The sequence below is a fragment of the Xiphias gladius genome, chromosome 21 (genome assembly GCF_016859285.1).
Source record: "Xiphias gladius isolate SHS-SW01 ecotype Sanya breed wild chromosome 21, ASM1685928v1, whole genome shotgun sequence".
Classification (NCBI taxonomy): domain Eukaryota; kingdom Metazoa; phylum Chordata; class Actinopteri; order Istiophoriformes; family Xiphiidae; genus Xiphias; species Xiphias gladius.
In genome coordinates this window covers 8,194,292-8,221,500 of record NC_053420.1, presented here as the reverse complement: position 1 = coordinate 8,221,500, position 27,209 = coordinate 8,194,292, and the positions used below count along the sequence as shown (strand labels likewise).

Sequence of the window (27,209 nt, the reverse complement as noted above, 5' to 3'; positions counted from 1 at the left end):
AAACACGGGTGGCATGATGTCTTCAAGGTGGCAGTTTTCACACACACATTCAAATCTGATATCTACACTGTTAATAGAGCTTCCACTTGCAATGCCGTTACCGTTACCTTCTAATATAATGTAGCACCGGTCACCTTGAGAAAGTCTAATTCAGAGAGCAGGACACTGTGTATGTGATCAATCAGGAGAACTTGTTGTCTCTCTGAGGAGCAAATCTGTCCTTAATGCTCACGAGGAGAACAACCCTGCCAAAGACAGAAATAGGTTACATACTGTGCACCATACCTGGGTTTTTATAGTAAGAGAATTGGGGTTAACACTGAGGCAAGTCCAGGCTGATTTTTTTTCTTTGCTTATTTTTTTTTTTTTTACAGAATGAAACATTGTTTTGACAGTCACGGCTCAAACACTGCTTGCTCAGCTGCCCAAAGGATTCACAGAAATCCAAAGTCTGTTTACCCAACTGCTCTGTCATATTGAAATCAAACACAAAATGATGCCCAGAAATCCAGGAGTTCTTTTTATGGAAAGAAACCAGTTACAAATGACTGCTCTGCTACAGCCCACAGCTGTGGCAGAGCAGTCTCAGACCAGCCATAGATGGGCAGAGTTATGGTCGAATGAAAAAAGAGGTTAATGGAAAATGTGAGCTCTAAGTCTCTAAACTCTTGACTGCAGCTTCCCCCATCTTTGCTCAGAAAGGCCTTACCCCCCCCCCCACACACACACACCCCCCACGCCCCAAGTCCCTCTACAACCCATCTCGCTCCTATCATGGGGTGGGCTCTCACCTTGCTTTGAACCTTACTGAAGGCCTCAGCTCTCCTAAAGGCTCTGCCCTCAGGCTGGTTTACATGGCTAGAGCCCACACAGTATCTTAAAAAAAACACACTATGTGTGTGTGTTTTTTTTTTTCTCTGCGTGTTTGTGTCTTTAAATATGAAGCACTGTTTTTGATCGGAGAGGCAAAAGAAAAAAGTGTTTTAGAAACTGCAAATAACCAACATGGTGATGCTGCTGAGGGGCTGTTTGGTTGAATATTTAGCAATTTTATACTCAAAATTCAGGTGGAATTATCTTTAGGAAATGCTTTTTCTGCGGTGTGCATGACATCTTTTGGCATTATCCTCTGTTGTGAGGAGGTTAGCTTCACATAAAAAGAAAAGGATGAAAAGCACTCATGTTTCATCCCTTTATAACCATCTTCTGAGGGAAGGCATGAAGTGCTAAGTGAATTAGGAGGGCCTTTGTTGTATGTTTCGCGTTCATTGTAGAGCACTTTCTCATTATAGAGGAGTGTCTATGGATGAATATATGTGAAAAGTAGCAGTAAAATATTATCATACAGAAACTGCCTCTGGGTTCAAATGGCCCTTTCTAATATGAATCTCTGCCTCTATCATTGCAGCCCAACGGGAATGCCCACATATACATAGGCCTAAGCATTAACACTGTGTGCACATGCATATGCAAAACAGCCCTTTGGCGAAGACACGCACACCATCAATCCCATGCAAATCCTATGAGTGACATCAGCCCTCCCTCCACTCCCTGCAGCCGGCAGGAAAACAGAGGGGCAGAGGTGTTCCTGCCGGCTGACCTTCCGTCGTCTTCTCCGTTTTCTCCCTGTCGTTCCACGTTAAATCCATTCCTCCGCTCCTCTCTCCAGAGCACAAAGAGAGGGCAGACTGGAGGAAAGCGGTGCCCAGCTATACCCAGTCCAGTAGCTCCATGGACTTCCGCACATGGAGCTCTCTTCCTCGCGATGACAGCCTGGAGCCCCTGCCCCTTAACTGGGAGATGGCTTACACGGAGACCGGCATGGTCTACTTCATAGAGTAAGTCAAAGACGCCACCCGTGGGTAATGTGACCATTTAGTGCTGAAACAATCAGTCAAGAGACTAATTGATGAGCATCAACTGAAATTCATCAGCATTTTTAGCAAGCAGTTGCTATATTTTAAATGATTTATCAAATAAAAACACCACTTTGTGTGGTGCATCCACTTTCATTGTGAGGATTAACATCATTTCTGTACCTTACATTATTATCAACTGAGTCCATTGGGGTGTTTTAACTTTTCAACAGCATTTGGAAGAGGACACATTTGTGCTCTGGGAACATGTGATGGGCACACTTATTCTTTGACATTTTAGTGACTGAACAGGTAATCGAAAAATTAATCATGAAATGAAAAAATGAAAATCCTCATTACTTGCAGCACCGAATACATTTTGTATTTTAGCGCAAACATTTCACTGAATCAGAATTTATAAAACACGTTTTTAGTTCTTGCATGCTGTCAGTCCCAAAAAGTCTGACATTTCTGTACATCTTACAAAGGAAATTATGAATAACATCCCATGTAATGCCGTGTATACTAAGTAAAATTAGACATTCTGCTCACGGAGAAGGGCAGGGACTGGAACAGCTGACACGTAGTCTGGCTGTATTTTACATTTATCTTACTATCTGCAAATGCCATTAGAATTGTAAAATGTGTTTTGTTTTTTTTTGTTTCTTTTTTTTTTTTTCCATTAGAACAACACTATTAAAAACACATCAGTGAGCCAGAACATTGCGATGGTTGAAAAAGTTCCTTCATTACCACGAACATGTCCCATATAAACCGGCCAGCTGCCATAAATACTAATTAGTGCATCATATGAGTATTAATCTGCATCTGAAAATAGTCACCACCAAAAACAAAGTAGTCCTGATTGAGTAAAGCTGTTTTAGGGAATTAGTTCTCGTATAAATTAAACTGTAATTGTGGGCTGTTGGTAAAGATTCACGCTGTCAGTGGGCCAGTGGGCTTGGAGTCTTTTCATGGAACAATGAGAAAAATAGAAAAACAGAAGCCATAACACAAGCAGTAAGAGGAAGCTACAGGCAGTAGCTACAGTTACATACATAAGTATTTGAACAGCAACACAAGTGTCGTAATTTTGCCTGTGTACACCACCAAAGTGGATATAAAATGAAGCCATCAAGACGTGATTGAAGTGTAGACTTACAACTTGAATTCAAGGGGTTTAAAATAAATATTGCATTAGCCATTTGGGAATTACAGGCATTTTTACATAAAGTCCCTCATTTACAGAGGCTCAAAAGTAATTGGACAATTGACTGAAAATCAGTTTCATGGCCAGGTGTGGCCTGTTCCCACGTTACTTCGTGAGAAAATAAGCAGATAAAAGGTCTGGAGTTGATTCAAACTGTACCGAATTTGCATTTGGTGGCTGTTCATGGGAACTCTCAGTATAACTCTCAGCCCAAAGAGCTGTCGATGCAAACAAAGAAGGCCATCATCAGGATGAAAAACTGAAACAAACGTATCAGACACATAGCAAAAACTTTCGGATTCGCCAAATCAACAATTTGGTATAGGCCTCATTTCATAGGCATTGTGGTGGTGTACAGCAGCAAAATTACGAAAATTGTCACTGTCCAAATACTTGCGTACCCAACTGTATGACTTTAGCCTGATCAGGTGTAGTACAGTCTATGCTCTGGATGTTAAGCGTTGAAATTTAGGGCGACTGACAACTTGAGTGTTGTTACTTATGTTAATTATGCCACTCTTACAACTGCAGCGGGGTATGCTGCAAGTTGTGAGATTAAAAATGAAAGTGATATTTGTATATCTGATGTCTTACAGCATTGTATTTACTGCTATCATCTTCATGCATAATGAAACACAGAAAAATGCTTCTGTCCTGTCAGAATCAAATCAGTATCTAATCAGCCCAGCAGCAGGGTTAGGTTTGATCCTGCGTGTGTAACGATGGGTTTGTGATCTCCAAGTCACATAATTTCTCATCGGGGATTTGAAAAAAAAAAAAAAAAAAAAAAAGCAGCTCAACAGCAACACACTGACATAAAAGGGAAAGAAGGAAAGAACTGGGTACAGTATACACATACTCATCCTTCCATGATTACATACTTGACTGACAAGAGTTTAAATATTTCTAGGCCCCACTTTGATCTTTGATAGCATAAATGAAGCCCAGAGCTTCAGGAAGGTATAAATACTCTGATTTATTCCCACTGAATGCCACAGTTGTTTCACTTGTTTTTCTCTGCCAAACAAAAGAGCTTTAAAATCTCAGGTTTTCATAATGACATGTTTAGCTCTTAATCTAAACCAATCACTAGTGTACTGTACTTTTAGAATAACTGAGTAAACAAACCTCTCTCAGAGGCCCATACTCCATGTGTGTGGGTGTACATACATGCGCGTGTGCGCACAAGCCTGTGTGTTTTATTCATATTTGGCTCTAAGCCCCTTGTCTCTGAAGATATCAGAAGACCATTGTGATTTTCCTCCTGATTACACACCCCAGTTGTTTAACGCATTTGAGGATAAGCGAGTTTGTCGTGTTTCACATTCAGAGGGTTTTTTCTCCCCTCTGAAAAGGCCACCTAACCATAAACACGGTAATGTGACAGCTGAACATAAGCCAATGGATCAGATGTTTGTTGATGAATCCAGTAACCCTTGTGCATGAGAGCATATTACACAGTGGAATACGTTTGCCATTTTTCTGTTATGGCACATCCTTTGCGCTGGATCCTCTTGGTTCAGCAGCAGTTTCTTCTGGTGGCACATGCTGGCACTTTATTGTTGATATTTCCTTGCTGCTCTTTATATTTCACAGTCACAATACCAAGACGACTACATGGTTGGACCCCCGCCTTGCAAAGAAGGCGAAGCCCCCTGAGAAGTGTGAGGATGGAGGTATGTAGACTGCACTACTCAGCTGGTCTACTCAAGCAAACAGTCATTCCATTAACTGCGGCACATGTATTTATACGATGCCGTAGCTTTACTGTATGTACTGCACATTACATGATCCGTCATTCCATACATTTTGACACAGTTAATCAAATAACCAGCCAGGTCAAAATATGACGGCTTAACCAACTCTTCGAAACAGCATGTCACCTAAGAGAAACCCTAATCATCACAGTCAAGCGGCCTAATTTTTCTGAAATCTAGTGCTGGGGTCTACTTTAAAGAATTCCAGAAGTGCCTTTGTATCCCCAGGATGTTAATGTGGTCTTAAGTGCAGTCAGAGACAGCGCGTGGCCACGGCTGAAAGAGTGGGACCCTTCCAGCATGGTTTTAATGGATTTTTACAGGCGGGCAGAAAGGAAGTTGGTGTGTTGCTTCTGAAAAGCAACTCCAAAGCTCTCTCTTGCGTGAAGAGCTCCCCCCCCCCCTCTCTCTCTTGTTCTCTCCGTCTGCCTGATATGTTCATCAGGGCATGATGTACATCAGCCATTCCAGCCGGCCTGCTTGTTGAAACCACAGAAATGTTCACTAAATTATTGTAGGCTATTTTCATGGCTACTTTCTTATGCTAAACGTCCCAGTCAGGGGGAAAAATACACCGGTAACTACTGCTGTATCTCACCACCATGCTGAATGGGTTACAAGTCCCGGAAGATTGTCTGCTAAATATTGTGCCAGCTCTTCCTCTTCTTTCTTCCCTCCTGTTATCTTTGTGCACGCTCCCCATTTGCATCGATCCCTAACACAACGCAACGCTATTTTCTTTTGCAGAGTTACCTTACGGCTGGGAGGAAATTGATGATCCACAGTACGGCACATACTATGTCGAGTAAGTTTTATTGATTTATTGATATATGCAATTTCGAAGCACGGTTGCCATCATAACAAACATTATACCCTGTTTTATCACACTTGTTCCGCAGAGGTGCTCATAGCACACAAATACATTTCACCAGAGGCATCTCAGCACAGGTGCATATTAGACTGCTTAGTGTACATTAGCAGCGGACCGGCATAAATCAATACTGTCTAAAAATAAACAAATGGATCTAGCACACAGCTCATTTTGTTCATCTCGGGTGAGGATGCTCTGAGTTATGTAAGATGCAGAGAGAGGAAGCATCTACCTGGAGAACAGTTGAAGATACTGATCAGGATTTTCCCATCTTTTATCAGTGCGTGGCAAAATGAAACTCTGCAGGTAGCACCGCAGTGACATGTTTGTGCACACAATGCTGACTGTGCCCGCGCTGTGTTCTGCTAGTGTTTGTGTAAGTAACCATGTGTATAGGACGGGAATCCGTATATATGTCCCTGCATATTGATTGTAAACTTGTCTGTGTGCAAAATGTGTTTTTGTACTCACCACCCCAGCAGGAAATCAGTGAAACACAACCATTGTAACAGCAGTAGAGGGAAGTGGGGAGATTTTCAACCCGAATGCATGAAGGGAAGAGAGTGGGGGCTGGGAGGAGAGGTAGCAATCTGTTGTGATGAAAAGAAAATGGGAATGCCTGCATTGTTTTATTGCTCAGGATGCAGGAAGATCCCTCCTAGGTAGAAGTGACATGAGAGAGAAACTTGCACTTTTTTAGACAAGGAGAGTCAACAGCATATAGACGGAGCTTGTAGCTGCCAGTGTTTTAGATTGAAATTAGCTCACTATGAAACAATGGCTTTGTTTTGTATGCCAAGGGGACAACAGGCTGTTTACCTTGTTGTAGAGGAACAGGATGTTGCTGGCAGTCGGGGGGGGGGGGGGTTCATTTCCTACAATATTAAATGGCTAAAAGCCATGGTAGTTTCCCCACATAAAGAGGAGGCAAACCAGCCTTCACTGTATGTGTGCTGTGTTTATGAATGTATATATGGTGTATAGTGGTGCCAATATAGCATCCCTCTATTTGAAAATCATGTTTGCTTTGTAGGGAAGGTGCATACATAATTAATTGGAGAAAAAATGGTGCAGTAGGCTCTATAAGTCAGAAGTGTGTGTGTGTGTGTGTGTGTGTGTGTGTGTGTGTGTGTGTGTGTGTGTGTGTGTGTGTGTGTGTGTTTACAGTCGCTTCAAAAAGTATTCGGATCCCTTCACTTTTTTGGACTTAATTTTAAATGGATAAAACCAACATTTTTGCCCATCAATCTTTTTTGCGACTTTATTAAATTCAAAAACTGCATAAAACTATACATACAGTATATTGCGCGCGTGTGTGTGTGTGTGTGTGTGTGTGTGTGCGTGCGTGTGTGTGTTTGGAAGTCCCTTCTCTTCAATTTGAGCCTGTTTAATTTGCAGCCACATCAACCAGAAAACCCAGTTTGAGAACCCAGTCCTGGAGGCAAAGAAGAAGCTGAGCCAGGAGACGGCTGCGATCCAACAAGCCGCGGCGGCACCTTCCCAAGGTAACAACAGTACTGCAAAACATGTCCCCCACTTCGCCTTCCTCTCTACTTGGATTGTTCGGAGAAAAAAAAAAACCATCCAGTGTGCGATAACTGCAGGGGAGTCAACTAAAGGACGCAGAATTAGATTTTGCACACATGAAAAACCTGCAACCACCACACTGCTACTGTAACACATGGAACAGTGACCTTAAAAAACATCACAATATCGCAACCTGTCTTGTGGGTTTTGACGTCTCCCTCAGGTTTAGAAGACATGCATGTACATGTATAATTATAATACTTCCACCAGCTTTCTGATTCACACTTTCATTGTCTGTCTGGATAAAAACAAGAAATTCCAGAAAGAGTGAAGTCAGCTTAAATGATGACACTCGTTGCTGCTCTAACACATTCTACTACTCCTTCCAAGCTAATTCTTCATTTATTGTCCTTTTATTAATTGCCCTAGTACTTATATCATTTCACTATTAGGTATGATATTGAAGAACAATAGGAGTAGTTTTGGCTTCGTTGGAGTCGTATAACATTTTCACTGAGCTTACTCTGTTTCTGTGCTCATTGTAAATCACTCTGGACATGAGCATCAGCTAATTGTTACTTAAGCTTATCCCCTCCGTCAGTGTGCTGTGATATAAATGTTTTCTGGGAATAGACAGCAGTGGGAATGTCATCGTTTCACGCAAGGTCAGCTGAACCTGTCAAATAGTAAGTACTCAAGTAGTAGTCTTCAAGTAGCCTCAACTAATAGTAGACTGTCAAAATGAGTTCTTTCTTTCCTGGTTCACTCATAAAATGCATGTATTCGTCAGCTCTCTCATAATGGTGTGTTCCTAAGGTTGACAAGCCATTTTTCTCCTGCAATAAACATTATGAATTACGTATGTTTTCATTACAATCGATGTATAATAGATTACGGTGCTGCAGCAGTGCAGATAGACAGGCTAGCGCTGGCAGGGATCCGGGGATTGAGGGGAGGGAATGCAGGGGAGGAGGACGGCTTTTAGAGGTGCACGTGGCAACAGCTGGTGGAACGGCACGTCAGAGAGGCCAGGCATAATCAGACATCTCTCTGCTCAGGTGTGTGGGGACAGACGCAACGGCTACATCGCCCCGATTACCGATTACACAACCTAGTGAGGTGTCAGACGGTTGCTATGAGGAAACCAACGCCTCATCAGGCGGCAGTTACCCCTCAGGCAACAATTCAGACGATAAAAATAAAAATTTAATGAAAAATATTGTATTTTATTCTTATTAAATGTTATTTCACCATTCTTATTTTCAGAAAAACACTTGACATGATTTTTATTCCACAATGCTGTTGTGTAGTGTCATTTTTATTTCATGGAGTGTTATTTATCAGTTTAATATTAGCAAGTTTAAGGTCGATATTACATGAGGTGTTGCTGCAGCTAATCCTGCAGAGGAGACTATACTGTGGTGTTTGTCATCCATCAAACCTACCAAGCGTGGTTCTAATTTGGTTGTCCACATTGTACACTTGGTACTTTTCCCCCGTTAGTAACTCTTTGCCTAACAACTCCAGCCATTTTAAAATTTTGCTGTTTCAGGTGCACTCTTGGAAACGGCAGCTGCTGCCGCCGCTGCTGCTTCTGGTGTAGTAAGGAAGATGTCTTCCCAATTATGCTGAATAATCTCACTGGAGATTTACAGTGCAACTGAGTCACACATGAGAAATCAAAAACCAGGGCTGTTTGATGCAGGGGATCTGATGGTTTTGTCTGCCTCTGGCTTTCAAAGTCTGCCCACAAACATTGGCACAGAGACCTTCCCTTGGACTCTCCCACACAAGTGCAGGCTTGCACACGCCACACTCACTTCCTCCCTCCGTTTCTTTCTCTTTCTCCCTCCATTACCTTTGTCTGTTTCTACACACACAAATGTGCAGTCAAATGGTTATTTCAGCGCTCACTGGGGGAAAGAAGAAAAAATTCCATGTTGAGTTTTATCAAGCAATTTGAATGTGATTATGTAAACGAGCTTTACTTGATCCATGCAACAGTGTGGACATCCGGAGTCCAAGCCAGCTGTGATAAGTTGCACTCTCTCACAGCCGTTTATGTCTGCGCTGGATGTTTATGACTGCTGAACCATTTGATAGTATGAGAGTGACTGCATTTAAATTCCTCACACACGCCTCCAAAAGTTATGGAGTTTTTATAAAACTGAGGGAAATGAGAGGGAAAATGTGCAGTTGTTTTCCAGCCAGACTAGAAAGTGGCTGTCGTGATCTTTAGAACTAGATATGAAAATGGGCTCATTGTGATTGGAAGTCGCTGTCTAGTCACAATGTGCACCAGAAAGAGAAAAAGAGGAAGAACTGGGAGAATATATTGTATGCAGCTTTAAATGTATTTTCAGGAGAGGCATATATACGCACTTTGGTGCAGTCTATTAAATCCAATTTTAGCAGCACATCTAAATAGTCACATCAAAGTGTAGATTTTGCCAAAGGGAAGTTTTGACACGTGACCCTTTTACCCCTTTTACTCCATGTTGAGCCATATACATCAAAGGATAAGACAGAGGATATTCTATGTTTTTCATACTGTCAACAAATGCTGTTAAAAGATCAAAACCAGCAGTGAATTGATCCTACTAACAAGAATTGGATCCGAAGGCTGCTTAATGTGTGCTCCGTGTTGTTTTAAGACCTGTTTTAAAATGTATCAGTGAGCCACACTATTGGAATTTGGTGACATGTTCTATCAATACGATGAACATAGGCATTGTAGGTTATTTGGAGTCACTCCCACATACATCGTCCTTTTGTTGGAAATACTACTTGCTCAATAGTGCCAAACAAATGCAGTACTTGCCCCGGTTTGTGTAACATTTGCTAAAACCTACAGTGCCCAGCTGTTGATAAATGTAACTATATGACCTGAGTTACATCTATAGTAGGAATGAATCAGCTTTGGGCTGAGTTTCAAAGACAGTAGGCAAATCAGAATTTAGGTTAGGATTAGCATTGGAATTTGTTGACAATAAGAAGAACATAAAGTAACACTAACCGTATCCTTTATCCGTTGTCGGTGAATATTTTCACAAACACATATTTAACTAACACGGTGGTAGTGAAGTAACGTTTTTTAGGCAGCATTTATGTAGCTTATGGTCAAGTCAACTAGTAGCTGTTGTTCACTGGAAGTGTTTTATCATATACTTTTAAACAGTTAACATTATCGTGCACTGTCCATGATAAATTACATTTATTGTTGACCATTTCAGTCTCTATGATAAGTAATACTAAGAAATGATTTATTAAGTAAGTTTATTCACTTTGTATTTGTCTTTGGAGCAGTTCATTAAAAAACTGAAAAAAACAAAAACAAAAGGCAGACAATTTCTAAACGTATAATGATATTTTCGGCTTCCCAGAGTCTGACAGCCACACCGCACTCTCTCAATAGACAGCGCAGCCGCTGACATGTGCACCATTTGTCACTGGCTGTGCTTCAGTTTTACTGTTTTTGAGTCAAAGCTGAAAGGCAGTTCAGGCCAGGGACCATCAGGCAGCAAGGGAAAAAAATGGATGGTCCATGATTTAAAGTGCTGATATCACGGTAATGCCCGATAGGGAAGCTGCTCAGTTTAATGCGCTGTGACCCTGACTGTTGGTTATCTTGAATATTGCGTATGCCACAGCCAAGCCTGGTCCATATTGATGTTGCCATTGACCTTAAGTTGTTCCTAACTCAAGTTATAAAAAGTCTACACTGACAAACCACTTTTTTTCTGAGTCACTGACTGCAGTAGGGACGAAATAAGAGAGGACATCTTGCTAAATTGGACACTGTCAGAGGTGTTATATCACTGTTCTTCCTCCATGGTTTTGTCATGGGAGGAAGAAAGTAAATTAACATCTAAAGCTAACATTTTATATCATTTTATATGTCTGTTTGTGCTCCTCTCTCAGTGGGGTTGTACAAAAAGATCTCTGTTGATGGGTTTATCTAGTTTAGGTATGTACATCATGCCTGTTAATTAGAAATGACTAATTACTCTGTTGATCCTCAGCACATAATGCGTATAATTGACTCTAAATGCAGACATGGATGGATTCTGCTGCCTTTCAAGAAGGATATGAATTCATTAATCAGTGCTGCTTTGTTTGATGTTGAGCACCGTTTGGAGATTTCACTTTTTGTCTGATAAAGCTTGTCATTCACTCTGGCTTTCCCTCCACAGTGCAACTCCCTCTTGAGACACTCGTTACGCACATAACCATTTTACACACGCGTGCTCCCATGTACACTTTGTGCGTAGGTAAGGGAGGTGCGTCTGGCTTCACTGCGGACCCCAGCCAGCTGAAGGGGGAAATGTACCACACAGCGCTGAAGAAGAGCTCCCAGGGATTTGGATTCACCATCATCGGAGGTGACCGCACAGATGAGTTTCTGCAGGTGAAAAACGTACTCAGCGACGGCCCTGCTGCCCATGACAACAAGATGGCGTCCGGTGAGCAAAATTGCAATCTGCAAAGTTTTTTGCAGATGTACTCTCACAATTTCGAGAATTACAACAGAAAAGGACAAAATAGGAAGGGTATTCCTGTTTAAATAAACATTAAAATCTTATTCAGCTGGCAGGAATTTCTATGAGTTTATATCTGCCAATTTCTTCAATATTACAGAAATCCTTTGCGGGCAACTTGTACGAGCTAGGATGCACCTAGAGGTAACAATTTTACCTCTGTGGTGTTCACTTAACATAATGCTGTCCCGTGAGTTCAAAAAGGCAATAAGAACAACTCTAGCTCTGTCAAGGCCATAGTTTAATAGCAGACAGTCTGATTATGGTGGGTGTGAAGCCACATACCTTCTTTGTTTTTCAGCTTTTGATCTTTCCATTGCATTGTGTTGCATTGGGTGTCTACATAAACCAACGGCCGTGAGGTGTGTGTGTGTGTGTGTGTGTGTGTGTGTGTGTGTGTGTGTGTGCGCGCATGCATGTGCGTATGTGTTTGTGTGTGTGTGTGTGTGTGTGTGTGTGAGTGTGATGGTTACAATGGTCTGATGTGACAGAAATCTACACCCATACTTGCAGTTGTAGCAGAGAGTGCTGTTCAGGTCTGTTCAACAATGGAGGGAGTGAAGGAGGGACAGGAATAAAGTAGGAATGAATGGTAGGCTGAAAAAAAATGGAAGAGGTACAGGGAGCTGCCAAAATTAAATTATGAGAGCAGAGAAGAGGAAAGGGACATTTTGGAGGTAAGATTCATCTGAGAAAGAACAGAATAAGTGTTTTCCAAAGAAATCTAGAGAAGTGATGTCTTGATTAAATACCAGAGGGGAAGCTCCCTGTGTCATTGGCTCTCTTTTCTCCCTTTGTCTTAGGTGATGTGATTGTTGAGATTAACGGGATGTGTGTGCTGGGGAAGACCCATCCAGAGGTGGTGCAGATGTTCCAGTCCATTCCCATCAACCAGTACGTGGACATGGTTCTTTGCCGTGGCTACCCACTTCCCCCCGATGTGGATCTAGACAGCGACGACCCTCTCCCACCTCCTCCTCCTCCAATGGCTGCCCAGCCCCAGCAGGCCCTGCATGGTGGAGAGGTGGTGACAGCTGTGCCCCTCATCAATGGGCAGCCGTTGCTCGTGAAAGGTGACGTCCTCCATGGCTCCTCTCAGGAGCTCCACTACGTCACTACGGATGCCAGCGGCCGGCCCGTCGTGGCAGCCATGCCCAACGGGAGGCAGGGGGAGCGAGGAGAGGTGAACCCGGGGATGCTTCAGCCGGAGCTGGTGAGCGTGCCACTGGTGAAGGGGCCGGGAGGATTCGGGTTTGCTATCGCCGACTGCCCGCTGGGCCAGAAGGTGAAGATGATCCTGGATGCCCAGTGGTGCCGTGGCCTGCAGAAAGGAGATGTCATTAAGGAGATCAACAGGCAAAATGTCCAAACTCTGAGCCATGCTCAAGTGGTGGACATCCTTAAAGACTTACCAGTGGGCAGTGAAGTCAGTGTGCTAGTGCTGCGAGGAGGTGAGAGACTGAAACAAACAATATATCTCTTTATTTGTGCATCCCTGTATTTTCGTTCTTCTACCTGCCTCACTAAAGAGTACCTGTCGGATCAGCCAGAGTCATGCAGCGCTTCCTTCCCCCTGTGTAAACATCTCTGTATTTGTCTGTCGGTCATCTATCTGGCTATCTCACTCTCTGTAATCCCTGTATCCGTCTAACTATGTATCTGTCTATTTATCTGGCAGACTGGATGGCTGTATATCCACATTTTTGTTTCTCTCTCTGTCTGTGTATCTGTCTCCTCCTCCTATCATTATAGCCATTCATTTATTCTTATGCTTTTGTGCCCTCTTGCGTGTGACGTAATTTGCTGCTGCTGTCAATACAACTTCAACAGTGACCATGGGAGGTGAGGTCAGAGTGCTGATACTGACAGGAGGTGAGGTGGTGTTGTGGCTGGTCGGGGGGGGCATTGACTGACCACACACTGTTGTTTTATAGAAGCCTGGGCGATGCCACTGTGTCTGCGGTCTGTGTAAGGTCACCACAGTAGAGATTGCTGCTGTTTCTTAGCTGAATAAATCCACCTGCATTTCTGTAGCTGCTGCAAATGATGGTCAGACCCAATCTGTCAGAGACATACTTCTTGCCATCAGGTGCAGCTTCTTTACACACTCAAACCGTACATCTCAAGCATTTTTCAAGCATTCTTGCCTCTGTTTATGATGATTCCCACTGAGGCGTAATGTAGTCTGTTACAAGTCTGAGAGTGGGAATTACATAAGTGTGGGGATGTGCTTGATTCCAAGGGAGAAAGGGAGGAGGGTAGGCACCCTTCAAATGTTTCCTACATCCATCTCCAGGCGCCTCAGGGATTCAGCGCGCAAGTCGATGAACTCCGGATTGGCTTTGATCATCAGCAGAGCGCAGGGGATTTCTGCATGCTTCTATATCCATGGCCCCTTAAAGATCCATGGCTAAATGGCTATAGAGAGAAGGTCCTCCGGGGCCTCCTCCCTGTAGCTGCGCCCCAACCCTGCTCTCTCCTCTCCCAAACACCCACACTACTCACCCTCACTGCTGTGCCACCATCACCACGTCCTACTCCGCTGACGCACTGCATGACTTCAGAGTGGAAGCAGAACAGGGCTCAGCCTCACTCAGCCTTGCCAAATGAAGAGCTAATGCCAGTTTTAACCCTCATTAGACAATGGCCTTTGGCTTTGAAGAGGATGCCCGTGGTAGAGTGCTGGGCATCAATGAACAGAAGAAGAGCAGACCTTAGAGAAAGGATGGAAGGAAGAGTGTTACGGTTGGGTGTGTTCCAGGTGTGTGACTTGAACGCTTGTCTGATGTCATGCCTTCGATGACTCAGATGCTGGATTGGGAATTTCGACGTAAATGCTGCTGTGTCTCCCCTTTTACATCAGGCTCCGTTAACCCCTCATCGTGCCAAGTGTTGGTCCGGCCCCACAGGGCTGTAGGCACCAGAGGAGTGTTTGTTAATCCAGTTAACGCGGGGAGGGGAGGGGAGGGGAGGGGAGGAGGGGAGGAGGGGGCTGTAAGAGACGATCTGTAGGGAACAATCTGAGCTCTTGAAATGGAACGTGTGGGTGTACTGTACAGCGAGAGGGAACAGAATTATTGGTCATTGAATTATATGCATGAATCTCTAATGCTCTCACACGCTTCCTTAGCCCTGCATCGGGCTTGCACCATGAAGTCAGCACTCCAGCACATGTACTACTTTTATATTCTCTATGTATCTTTAATCGCACATGGATGTATATTCCCTAATGGAGCATTCTTTAGTGAGCACACCTCCCAAGTTCAGAGCAGCCCACTGGTTTATTTTTGTGCTCACGGCTGCTCTTTCTCATTCAGAGAGGCAGTGCCATCTGGTGGATGGTGCATCAGTGATGGTTGTTGCTGCTCCAAATCATATCTGCATTCTTACCGTATTTCTGTTGTCTATCTGTGTCTCTCCATAGGTCAAACATCCCCTGTGAAGAGTCTAAAGCCTGTGAGTAAAAACATATCTTCTCCTATTTCCTCATTATTGTTTCCTCTTGGGGACTCATCCTTCAATTTACTTTCAAAGCCTTTTGTCCTTCAGCTTAACCAGTAAGCCTCTGTTGCATCGAATTAAATGATAGCAATAAATTTGAATATTGATTATGTTTCTGGGCGCCTCCTTTTGTTTGCTCTGAAAAACGGTCTTAATTACTTCCTTTCAGTATTCGTATTCTTAGGGCTATTGTCAAGGGATTGCAATGGTAATGAAGCATGGATGAGCCTCTTTAGATGTGGTGGTATTATTAATACAGCAGTTTTAGATAAAGAAGTTGCCCTTTCTCCGTGAATAGGCCTGTCACAGCCAAAGGGAAATCTTTAGTTTTTCTTGTGGATTATATATTACATTCAAATCCCCATGGCTTAGCCCTCAAAACAATAGAAGGAATGTAAAGTGAGAACAGTCTATGTTTAAAAAAAAAAAAAAAAAAAAAAAGAGCGAGAAAGAGACCCAGTGACTTGACCTTTATTGCTTTTGGATCTATTACCATCAGATGCTCAGCCATTTTTCTGGAATAATGAGCTGCAAAGACTATCAATTAATGTCTGATGTCCTTCATAGGTGAATACCAAAGGACGTGTGATCTAATCAAAATCTAAAATCAAGATTGTAATTATATGTTGTCCAAAAATAATTATACTTGAAGCAACATGTGGTGTTTTTGAAACGTGTTTCTTTTCAGAGACAGGAAATGACGGCCAGTACAGAGACTTTGGATGGTATTGCTGACTCAGCTCCCCAGGCGTTGCCTTACCACTCCAACACAAGCACCCTGCGCTCTGCCGACTCCCCCAAACGAGATGCCACAGAGATGTACCTGAAGTCCAAAGCCCTACTGGAGAGCAGACGTAAGTGTAGACCAAAATTGCATGCCGTCATAAAGCGCTATTTGCCCTTACGTCCTGCTCAACATGTCCGATAGTCATAGGGTATTACTCATCCACAGAGCCTCACACCAAAGACATAGATGTTTTCCTAAAGAGAGACATTGAAACAGGCTTTGGCTTCCGTGTCCTGGGAGGAGAAGGTCCACAACAGCCAGTAAGTATATTTAACACTCTTGTATGCATATTGTAAGCATTTTAATCTTTTATTATGAAAATATTATACTATAAAGAAAGCTATTGATGCGGAACGCCAAAATAACAAAATTTGCTAGCTAATAAAAAGCCTTTGTATGCCTTAATAATTCTTATGATTTTTATTTTCTTCATGTCCAGTTCTCCATTAAACTAACCCTCTATCAGAATGTCTTTCCCCAGGTGTACATCGGGGCCATTGTGCCTAGTGGAGCTGCAGAGAAGGATGGTCGTCTGAGAGCTGGAGACGAGCTCATTGGCATCGATGGTGTGATGGTTAAAGGTCGTTCGCACAAGCAGGTGTTGGATCTGATGACCAACGCTGCCCGTAACGGTCAAGTAATGTTGACTGTGCGCAGAAAGGTCATCTACAGAGGTGAGTAACAAGCAGAACAACACTATGTTTAGCTGTTTCTTGGTAAAATAACAATGTTTCAGCTTAGATTGCGTCCAGGTCATGAAAACGTTTCTTGCTCTGAACACCAGATGTCCCACAGGACGTTCCCGAGAAAAATCCTCTGACACAGAAACAATTATATTTTGACACAAACAACAGCAGTTTGATTGTTAAAAATAGATGATGAACTCAGTAGTAGTTAGCTTGAGCACAAAGCCGGTATAGCTGACAAAAGAAAAGGGGACAACTCAAAAACTCATAGTTAATTAGTAAAAAAAAACCCAGAGAAAGAGTCTCAGTACTGGATATGCTGTTTTTTATTTTATTTTATAACAAGTGAAATCTTGAAATGATCTTCGAGAATCATCACCTCAGTTATGGATCTGTGGTCTTGCATATAATGTTTAAATAGTTATAACTCTACCAACATAGCCACTGGTAGCGATTGGTAACCACTCTCAGCATCCAGGTTCTGTAGATCCAACTGCTCCACTGTGACTTTGTAATATGTAGTTACAAGACACCACTCCATTCCTTTTATTGGCACATTTCTCGTAAAAGAACGCAAGGAAACTTGACACTATTCTGTAAAAGCCCTCAGGAATACATACACCTAAACACAGAAATGCACACTAAATTATACTAAACACAAATGCGTTGGCATCTGTATCCTTTTCACATCAGATGCCACAGAGGAAGAGGCTCAGGAAATGGCTCCAGTGCTGGTGAACGGTTCTCCCAAGCTACCTCGCCTACCAATGCCCAGCGCTCTGGACCACGAGTCTTTTGACATCACTCTCCACCGCAAGGACAGTGAGGGCTTTGGCTTCGTCATCCTCACGTCCAAGAGCAAACCCCCGCATGGAGGTGAAAGTCTACTCGCTTTGATCCTGCATCAAAATTTTAAGATTTTCATCTGTTTTTAAGCCTTCACAGTATATTTTTGTAATTTTTGATTTTGAAATTAGAATTTTTGGTTTTTGATCTTCCTTATAAATATTCTGTAAGCATGACATTTAACCACACTAACCATTAACATCCCAATCCACATCATATCTCATGTTTGACTTTCTACAAGTGCGAAAATGGCTGAAGCCACAGTAACCTAATTATCAATACATCACTAAAATCATGATTAAATGCAATAATATATACACATCAATCACAACAGGAGAAAGACTTATTCTCTGTTAGCTGATGTGTATTTAGTGGTCTAATCCAGTTCATAGAGGTATAGACGAAAATGGTTATATGCAAGAAGTGTTGTGTTTCTTTTTTATAGCTGTTAAATATTCAGATATTAGTTAAACCAGAACAAAGCAGATTTGCTGGTCAACAGAGTCTACCATTGTGTTGGGCTTATGACTAAATTTCAAATATATCTCTCAATTCTGCCTTTTCAGTTATCCCACACAAAATTGGCCGAATCATTGAAGGCAGTCCCACCGACCGCTGTGGCCTGCTGCATGTTGGAGATCGTATCTCAGCGGTCAACGGGCGCTCCATCATTGAGCTCTCTCACAATGACATTGTTCAGCTTATCAAGGATGCCGGCAACGTTGTCACCCTCACTGTAGTTCCTGAGGATGGTGAGTATCTTTGTGTGCCCACATCTGCATTTGGTATTGTTGTTTTTGGGCCTTGTGATCGGTTCTGTGTGCCTTGTTATCCAATTCGTAAACTTTATTGTCTTTAAGGGGGAAATCGGTTTTCCCAGGTAATCAAAGCAGTCAACCTTGCTTATTGTAAGAAGTTATGAATATTTTATCAGTATCAGTATTAAGAATTTCGTTCCAAATTGGGGTATTCCAAACTTGAAATATGGTACCCATGTTCCTTTGAAAGGAATGGATCATTCAGTTCTCTTGAATGATGAACTTTTTATCTTAAAACTAGTATAAAACATGATGTAGATGGATTTTATACCGATTGCTGAAACATCAAAATGTATTTCAGAATACAAGGGCCCTCCATCTGGAGCAAGTTCAGCTAAACAGAGTCCGGCTCTTCAGCACAGAGCCATGGGGCAAAGGTCAGCACTTCAGGACGAACGGTAAGGGTCTACTCAAACACAAAATAAAAGCATAAAAGCAACAGACAAAGCTTTCAGTCACCAGAAAAAAAAGGGCCTTTGAAACTGTCCAAACATTACCAAGTTACCGCTCCCTCCCCCACTTTTGGCCCGAGGAGGGTGTACACAGAAGTAGACCGAAAATGCAACATGAACCTCCTCTAAAAGTGAAAATAAATCACATTATGGCATGGTTATGGTGATATTAATACAGTGGTGTTGCTACCTGCCTGGACAAATTCTCATGAGACCACAAAAGATCCTCTGTAATTACACTGAACATGAAATAAAGTGTGAAAGAGGCAGCGTTGGCCTCGGAGCAAACAGCTAGAGAAAATTGCTCTCAACAAAGAAACCAGTGTAATAAACATAAAAGTGTTAATAATAAATAATAATGTGTGCAGCACAGAACATGTACAGAACAAAATTACATTTTAAAAAATGCATCTCTCTTCCATTTAAACTCCAGTATGAAATTAAATTTTATGTTTTGCCTCATGGTTTTTCAGTTTGTGGCCTGCAGCATACTATTTACAACATGTACTACCGAAAAAAATACACGTGTTGTTTTTATTTAGTTATAACCTTGACCTGGAGGAGAAAAGGGAGGGAGTCAACTGGTCCGACCACAAAACTCTTCCTCTTAGTGAGCAGGGAACGCTGTGTGTGACAGGACCCAACCAGGTAAGAATAATCCCCTTATTCTTTCCACTATATGTTTCTTAGCAAATATCTGAAGGTTAAAGCTGCTCAAGGCAAAAGTTTATATGTATTAGGGATATAAGCTGCAATCTCTATGACTACATAAAAAGAAATAATACAGTGTGTTGTTTGCTTACTGTATAGGATGCTGTTTGCATCACATACAGCTCTTAGCTCTTTTTTGTTCCATACAGTGCGCAGGTACATTGAATTAATGCATACTGCTTTCATTATAGTTTCAAATAATGCAACTTTAGGGTCAATATAGATAAAGAATGATACCATTCAGAGAAGAGCATGGATCATTTAGGACATCTTTAATCAATAGAGAACTCTCCAGAGTCTGATGAGACAGCCCTGATGTCGGGGCAATTTTTGGCTAAACAGACACAGTTGATTAAAAAACAAAGCAATCATTAAACAGGAAGGTGTCTCAGTAATATCTTCAATGGAAATAAAACCCTGCATCTTCAACAATAATGTTTTATCACCTGAACATTTACTAAGCCCTACTTTTACAGTTTGTGTTTGTTTGTGTGTGCGGAAGCGTTGCTGCATGTCCTTTGGGGGTCTGTATGTGAGTGCGTCGATGATTTGAGAGTTTACTCTGTGCTTGTTCTGCGTAGGGTTGTCTGACAGTGGAGTTAGAGAGGGGTCCCAGGGGCTTTGGCTTCAGTCTGCGAGGGGGGACAGAGTACAACATGGGCCTGTACATCCTGAGACTCGCGGAGGATGGACCTGCTCAGCTGGATGGAAGGATCCATGTGAGTGCTCTTGTCATAATAACATTCATATTTAAAATGTTATTTTTTAACTTTAAAAATGTCCTCATATCAAATTTGAACTGGGGACGACAGGTTTTTGGCTGCTGGAGCTAACTGGAAAAAAAAATGATGTGGGAGACAATCTGAGGGAATTTAATGTTGGACTTGTTGATATTTTTCTAATTTTTTTTATATTATCTGGATAGAAAATTTTTTTGTGTGATGACCCCCTTGACCTGTTGAAAGTTTGAGTTGCCCCTGTGGCCAGATGGCAGACTTAAAACGTCTAAAGCATTACTTGTGGCCCCCAGAGGCTGCAGTATTCATTCACAACACTCAGTGTTGGATGGTGACCTGAAAATGTAAAGTTTGCCCTGACAGGGTTTCCAAATAAAGGTCACGGGGTCATTTAAGGGTTAATTAATGTTGTTAGAGAATTTCATTGAAATCTGAATATCAGATTATGAGATACCCCGCGTGAGACGTTGAGCTAGGGGGAAGGCTCATGGAATTTCCCCCAAGCAGAAATTTTGGCCTGGTGGTGGTTGTACAGGAGGGGTCAGGACGGTCACCAAAATCATGTGCATTTAGCCAGTAATTCTTGAGATGTCTCAGTCTGGACCACAGTTTTGGATGGACAAACGGGTGTCCCCATCGTCAGGGCCTGTAGCCAACATGATTTATCTAGAAAACAGCTTGATACTCGATTAATTTTAATTAACTAAAAAGTCGGTGCATCTTGGGAGGCTCATTCGGTTACACTCAACATTGTTACATACAGTTTGGTATGCTGTTATGCAAACCATTACATTGCTGAAATCTAATTTTGCGGATTTAATAGATTTTATGGAGGAGCGAGGTAACTCAGAGAAAATATGATTTTCTGTTGCCATGTGCTGAGTGCATCGGAGATTAAACTAATGAACTTTGTTTAAACAGCTGCCATTTACAGTGTTGAGGGAATAATGCTGTAGATGCTTACAGCTATGATTTTAATTTAGCAAAGTAAGTCAAACTCTCTACACAGCACATAGAGAACACAGCTGAGCAGCGCGTTCGGAGATGGTTTATGAGTCTATTTCAGTTTCCATCTTTGGATATTTTTTTTACTTTGTTCTTGTTTATTGTTTATTTAAATATATATTTTTGTTGTAAACCACATTTTTTCAGCTTATTCTGTCTCTATTTATCTGTCCATCCATCCAGATTTGAGCCTTCACAGGAGCGACCATCCCTCTTTCTATAAAGTGTCCTTGAGTAAGACACTGACCATTTCCAAGAAGATCACGTCGTAACTGACCCCCCACTGTTTATCTCTACGGAAGAGGTTCAGCAGAATTAGAATTTCCCCATGGGGGTGAAATTATCACTTTGTTATTATTAGGATGAGAAGGGAGACGGCGCAGTGAGGGAAATGAATAGAGGCTCCCAGTGGGAATCAATCTTAGGCTTGCCAGCCTGTGATCTCTGGGCATGACTTTGCCTATCCAAGGGTGGTGAGGAATGTCAACACTGATAAGAGCTTAACGGACTGACATGTTTACATGTCATCTCCAATAATAGAGGGTACCTCCAGGGTAATACAAGGCTGTGTGTCCGCGTGTCTGTGAGTGGCATAAAATTGAGATTCTTTGATTATGAGTGGTTGTGTGTAAGCATACATCCTCCCTATGTTTGAATATGTGTGCATGCTCACCCAGAGTATGCTAAGCGTTGATAGGTGTTGTCTGTTTAATAAATGCATTCTCTGCATTACTTGACAGGTTGGAGATGAGATAGTGGAAATTAACGGGGAGCCAGCACGTGGCATTTCCCATACACGGGCTATTGAACTGATCCAGGCTGGAGGAAACAAAGTGGTACTGCTGCTGCGACCTGGGGCAGGCCTGGCCCAAGATGGCAGTAAGTACTGTATTTAAACAATGTATACGATGAGAGATTTATTACGCAAAACAGAGATCTCCCCCGAAATTTTTGTTGGCCTTTTGATATAGCTTGGGCTTCCTTTGTGCCTCGAAAGTTATTGCTACTGCTAAATTTAAAACCTATTTCAGTACAATGTGGAGTATAGTAGGCAACTTCAGAGCTTGGTTGAAGAAATAATAAGAAATCATCATATACATAAAATATGATGATTTCTTTCCTCAAATATACAGTACATTTTTAGTGTTTTCATTATAAACTCTTGCAGGAATAGTTTGAGATTTTGGGAAATGCACTTTATTGCTAGAGATAGATGAAAAGATTGATACCACTCTCATGTATTTCTGCAATAAAAATGTATCTGGAGCCTGCCACTCATTATCGTAGCTCAGCATAAAGACTGAAAGCAGTAGGAAACAGCTGGTCTGGCTCTTACCACAGGTAAAAATCTGCCAACAAGCATCCCTAAAGTTAACAGGTTATATCTTCTTTGTTTAGTCTGTATGAAAACCAAAGTGAAACTAACTAAAGTTGCAGTTTCACAGTGGTTATGTGCCTGACAATTTCTTGGTTAGGAGCAGTAACTTCCTTGTCTGGAGACTTCGTGGGGTCAGCAAGACTCCAAGAAGTCACTGCAACCAAGCGCACATAATAAGCACACCCCAATACTACAACAACTTGTCATTTTATACTTTGTTCTTTTTTTTAATTTAGTTTTTATGTTTTGTTTGTTTTTTCAACTAGCCAAATGAGATACAACATGTTATTTGTGAGCTTTCTAGGTGCTAGTAGGTCGATTTTGTTACTTTTGGACAGAGCCGGGGCTAGATGTTTCCCCAGAGCCGGGGCTAGCTGTTTCCCCAGAGCCGGGGCTAGCTGTTTCCCCAGAGCCGGGGCTAGCTGTTTCCCCAGAGCCGGGGCTAGCTGTTTCCTCAGAGCCGGGCTAGCTGTTTCCCCCTTCATGCTTATTGTTTTCCTAGCTTCGTGCCAAGACAAGCTAACCATTTCCTCGCTGTAGCTTCATAACTCTTGCCGTATTTCACAAAAATGTATTTTTGAATTTGAAAAGTTCTTAAATTTTACAGCATATCATTCATACTCAAGTTTTAGCCATGGCTTGTTTGATTAATGTTTACGATAAAACTTTAGTTGGCAACTGCATTGTATTTATTTTATAAATGTGTTTACTGGTTGACACAGAGGGGATGCTGACAGTAGTAAAATAAATGCGGTATCCATAAATCCGCCTAATGTTTAGCTAATGATAATGACTTCATCCGTCTGTTAATTGATGGAGCATATTTTGTAGTGCCACTCTTATTGATTTCATTGTACTTTCTTTGCTGAGTTTTTTTTTAATGTATTCTTTAAATTTCTAACCATCTTCTTATTTTTGGCTCTTCTTCTTTTGCCCCTGATGCAGGTAGTGCAGCTTCCTCTACTGTGTGCTACTACACTGAGCACCAACACTAACATCTTCACTGCTTTTACTGGCCTCATCTCTTTTAACTTGGTAATTTGTCTCTTTCTCACATTTTCCCTCTTTTAATCTCTAAAATATAATCTAAAATTCCCCCCTTCTTTCAGTCTTGTGTGTGGTACATCTAATATTATTGTGTGCACTTGGTGTCTACATGTAAAATGTATGCTTTTCTTACAGGTCAACATGATCCAAAACTCATTTCACCCACAAGCTCCTCCAGAGAGGTGTTTTCCTCTGACACATCAACCCTGTCCTCCCAATATCCCGCTGACGCTTCCATATTTGTTTCCTCTAAGTTCTCCAGCAAACTGAAACATTCCCTCAGCTGGAGCCCCATATCCCTACAAGGCCTCAAGCCCCGCAGCAGGAGGGGTTTAGACTCAGTGAAGGAGAGTGGTGAGTGGGCAGACAAGGAGGCAGAAAGGCTTTCTCCCACCTCCCCTGAGCATATGCCCTTCTACAAGAGGACCAGGCCCTCAAAAGACTCCAGAGAGCTAAGCAGCCCAAAGAAATCCGGGGAGACATTTCCTAAAGCCAAAGAGCAACATCACAGTCCCAGAAAGACTGAGAGTCAGGCACCGAAAGCAACGCTGAGCAGGAACAGGATCTCTCAGACACACACAAAAACACCATCCACAAGCCCTAAGAAGTCTCCTCAAGCTGGACAGCAAGTGGCCTCAACCCTGCAGTGTGCAGAGCATCAACAAGGCCCTCAGAGGAGATTAAAGGACGCCTCCAGCAGAGAGAGCTTGAGTCCTGAAAAGGAAAATGGCAAAGGGCGGAATCTTGAGATCAGAAGACACACACAAGGAAGAGAGATAGAAGGGAGAGGGGAAAGGATCAGGCCTGGCCATGACCACGAAAGTTTTAAAAGGAGAGTGGCGGGAGAATCTCATCACCACAGGACATCTCCACGTACAGTCAGAGAGCGCGAGAAAGGTACAGGGAAAGACTAAGGGCAGAGAGATGCTAATGGCAAGAGCAAACCTTCAGAAGACAGGAATAGAAGTAAAGAGACTAACAGCAAAAGAGAATCATTGTTGGCTTTTAAAGATACGTGGAGTAGAAAAGGTTCCGTAGTCTCGCCAAAAGAGGCGAAAGGAAGACAAGACAGATTTCCTCACTCCAAAGAAGACAGTAGTAAGGGAGACTTGGTGGCCACTCTAAACAGTATTCCAGGGACCCCACAGAGCCCAGAGGGATGTATTAGCCCTGGCCCTTGGAAAGTGCCCAGCTCAGGCAAAATCCTCTCCCAGGCAGAGGTTCTCCGTGGCCCTTTGTGATGGAATATTGAATCACCCAGGCTTGAGCTGTGCCGTGGAGTATTTAACAGTACCTTCAGTGGAATGTTTTTCTGAGTTCTTCCATAAAATAGAGAAGTGCAACATGGTGCCACTTTTATTACCGTTTTGATCATTTGCAGATTTGTCTTTTGACAAGGTCTTTCTTGGGAGTTCTGTGACAACACGAGTGGCATGTAGCAGCTCCCCTCTGCCTTGTCCGCTGCTTCAGCATCTTTGATGTGGGACTTTCAGCATGTGCGGCATGCTCGGGGCCTTGTCAGACGAGACATTTTGAAATGTGAATATGTGCCAATCCTGGGAGCCTCCTGTGGAACAACGACGACCGACATCGCTTCACCCATTACAATGCAATGACCCATATGCAAAGAAAGGAGAGAGGCCCCCGCCTCTCGCCTGTAGTATACACCAAGTGTGACTGTCATCCGGGGTTTAATTTTGCTCTCGGTCTCATTGTGGGATATTTTGACTGTCTTTTTCTTAAAAGGTTGCTCAACTGCATGCAGTCCGTCCTTCTGTTTGTTTTACTGCACGTGTTCTGCACATCACTGAGAATGATCCTTTTTTTTCTTGTTTCTAATTCTCATTCTGAACCCCAGGCAGATTTCAAATACAACCCAGCAAGCGCTCACGTTACCGGGGACTCTATACTGTTCTATGGTTATAGACATGACTCTCCTCCATACAAACAGCATCATCAAAAAGACCAGAAACTTGTGGTTTGAGATCTTGTTTACCATGTGTATGATAACCAACCAGTGTGTAATTTATTGAGATAATAGATGAATATATGTATATGTAGCTGTACCCAGCCATTCCACATTTTGATATAGACTTCAAAGACTTGTCCCATGTTATTTGAGCTTTCACCTTATTTCCAGTGTAGTTCAGTGGTAGGAATTACCATGGATCTTTGTAGTTCATGAAATGTATAGGTAATGTGCAAACCGCTGTACCAGATGTTTGCAATCGCTCAAAACGTGTCTCATTGTGAAATATAATATATATATTTGAATGTGTCATGTTTTGCAGATTTTAAACTTTAAACTAGCTATCGAATTTCATTGCACTGCATCTGCCCTTGTAGCATAACAGTAACAGAATGACCATGAGTTGTATTTAATTTTTGATGTTGACCTGCCACCAATACATTTCCATATTATTATTATTATTATTATTATTAATATATAAAGCTGTTTCTTTTCTCTAAAAGGTTCACTGTTTAGGGCAAAAATTGCAATTTATACTGCATAACACTGCGCGAGTTGTGGGTCATACCCCTGGTCATTTTACTTTACCCTATTAAGAAAAGAAAAATTTGGATTTTAAATTGACGTGTTTGTCGATCCTGCCGTGTGATTATGTGCCAGGGTAGCTTGAAGGATAATAGAATTTAGAGAGTGATGTGGTTTACTGAGATACTGAGCACGCTGCTGATGTAAAGCAGGTATAGAGAGATCCCACCTTCTTACTTAATTCAATTAAAGGGGGTATTGAGCTGATGGCCAAGATAAACAATTGGTTCTAAAAGTGGAATCCGCAAAAGTGAGAAATAGCCTAATTTCACTGTTATTTTACTAAATTTTTCAAGCTTCTGCTGTAAAGTCTGAGGTAATGAAATACACTCAGCATACTTACTTATACAAGATATGAGATTGAGACATATTCAGATTAGCTCAGGGAACCAGTGTCGTAGCAAATGTGTGATAAAGTCAATATCGGTGACGGTTGATATAAGTGATGGTTGATAAGAGTTTGTGTTTCTGTAAGGGAGTTTCCAGGTTAAAAATGTCTAGAGGATGCGCGAGGTGATGAGCAAGTCAGTGGTGGGTTTTTGTGCAATAGTTTGGTTGGTTAAATGGGTAACTCCAAGTTCACTCTGGTCAAGAATCAGTTAATGCCCTTCTTATTGTATGTCTCTTGCACTGTTGGACTCCTTTCCACTTTTATTTTGACGATTTTGTATCTCATCTCTGTATCATACTGTGGCCTTGCATCGCTTCATTAGAAAAAACAATCCTTGTGGTATCTTCTACATTCTGTAGGTAGACAGTAGATGTAAATGTTTGTACATTGTACAGCACCTTTATAAATACTTGCTGAGTGCTCTTTCGGGGAGAAAAAAAAATAGAGGTACTATATTAAATCGCTCCATTATTTTTTTATGTAAAAAAAAAAAAAAAAACGAGAAAATATTTAAAAATGGATTGAAAAGGACAGGCA

The 27,209-nt window shown here is 42.0% G+C and overlaps 1 protein-coding gene across 2 annotated transcripts in view; it reads left to right on the top strand.

Moving 5' to 3' along the window:
- The window catches only part of LOC120783464 (membrane-associated guanylate kinase, WW and PDZ domain-containing protein 3), a 127,459-nt gene extending 101,323 nt beyond the window's left edge, over positions 1 to 26,136 (top strand). The window contains exons 5-22 of one of the 2 annotated variants that reach the window (XM_040116510.1): positions 1,670 to 1,838; positions 4,663 to 4,742; positions 5,571 to 5,628; positions 7,093 to 7,199; positions 11,493 to 11,684; positions 12,563 to 13,210; positions 15,184 to 15,215; positions 15,949 to 16,114; positions 16,213 to 16,307; positions 16,514 to 16,721; positions 17,427 to 17,609; positions 18,146 to 18,331; positions 18,699 to 18,795; positions 19,392 to 19,497; positions 20,142 to 20,279; positions 22,043 to 22,181; positions 23,626 to 23,715; positions 23,863 to 23,941. In XM_040116510.1, coding sequence (XP_039972444.1) covers positions 1,670 to 1,838; positions 4,663 to 4,742; positions 5,571 to 5,628; positions 7,093 to 7,199; positions 11,493 to 11,684; positions 12,563 to 13,210; positions 15,184 to 15,215; positions 15,949 to 16,114; positions 16,213 to 16,307; positions 16,514 to 16,721; positions 17,427 to 17,609; positions 18,146 to 18,331; positions 18,699 to 18,795; positions 19,392 to 19,497; positions 20,142 to 20,279; positions 22,043 to 22,181; positions 23,626 to 23,675 — 2,654 coding nt within the window. In that variant the 3' untranslated portion in view covers positions 23,676 to 23,715; positions 23,863 to 23,941. Of the gene's footprint in view, positions 1 to 1,669; positions 1,839 to 4,662; positions 4,743 to 5,570; positions 5,629 to 7,092; positions 7,200 to 11,492; positions 11,685 to 12,562; positions 13,211 to 15,183; positions 15,216 to 15,948; positions 16,115 to 16,212; positions 16,308 to 16,513; positions 16,722 to 17,426; positions 17,610 to 18,145; positions 18,332 to 18,698; positions 18,796 to 19,391; positions 19,498 to 20,141; positions 20,280 to 22,042; positions 22,182 to 23,625; positions 23,716 to 23,862 lie in introns of both variants that reach the window. The other variant, XM_040116509.1, reaches the window with a different exon arrangement.
- Positions 26,137 to 27,209: the final 1,073 nt, after the last annotated feature.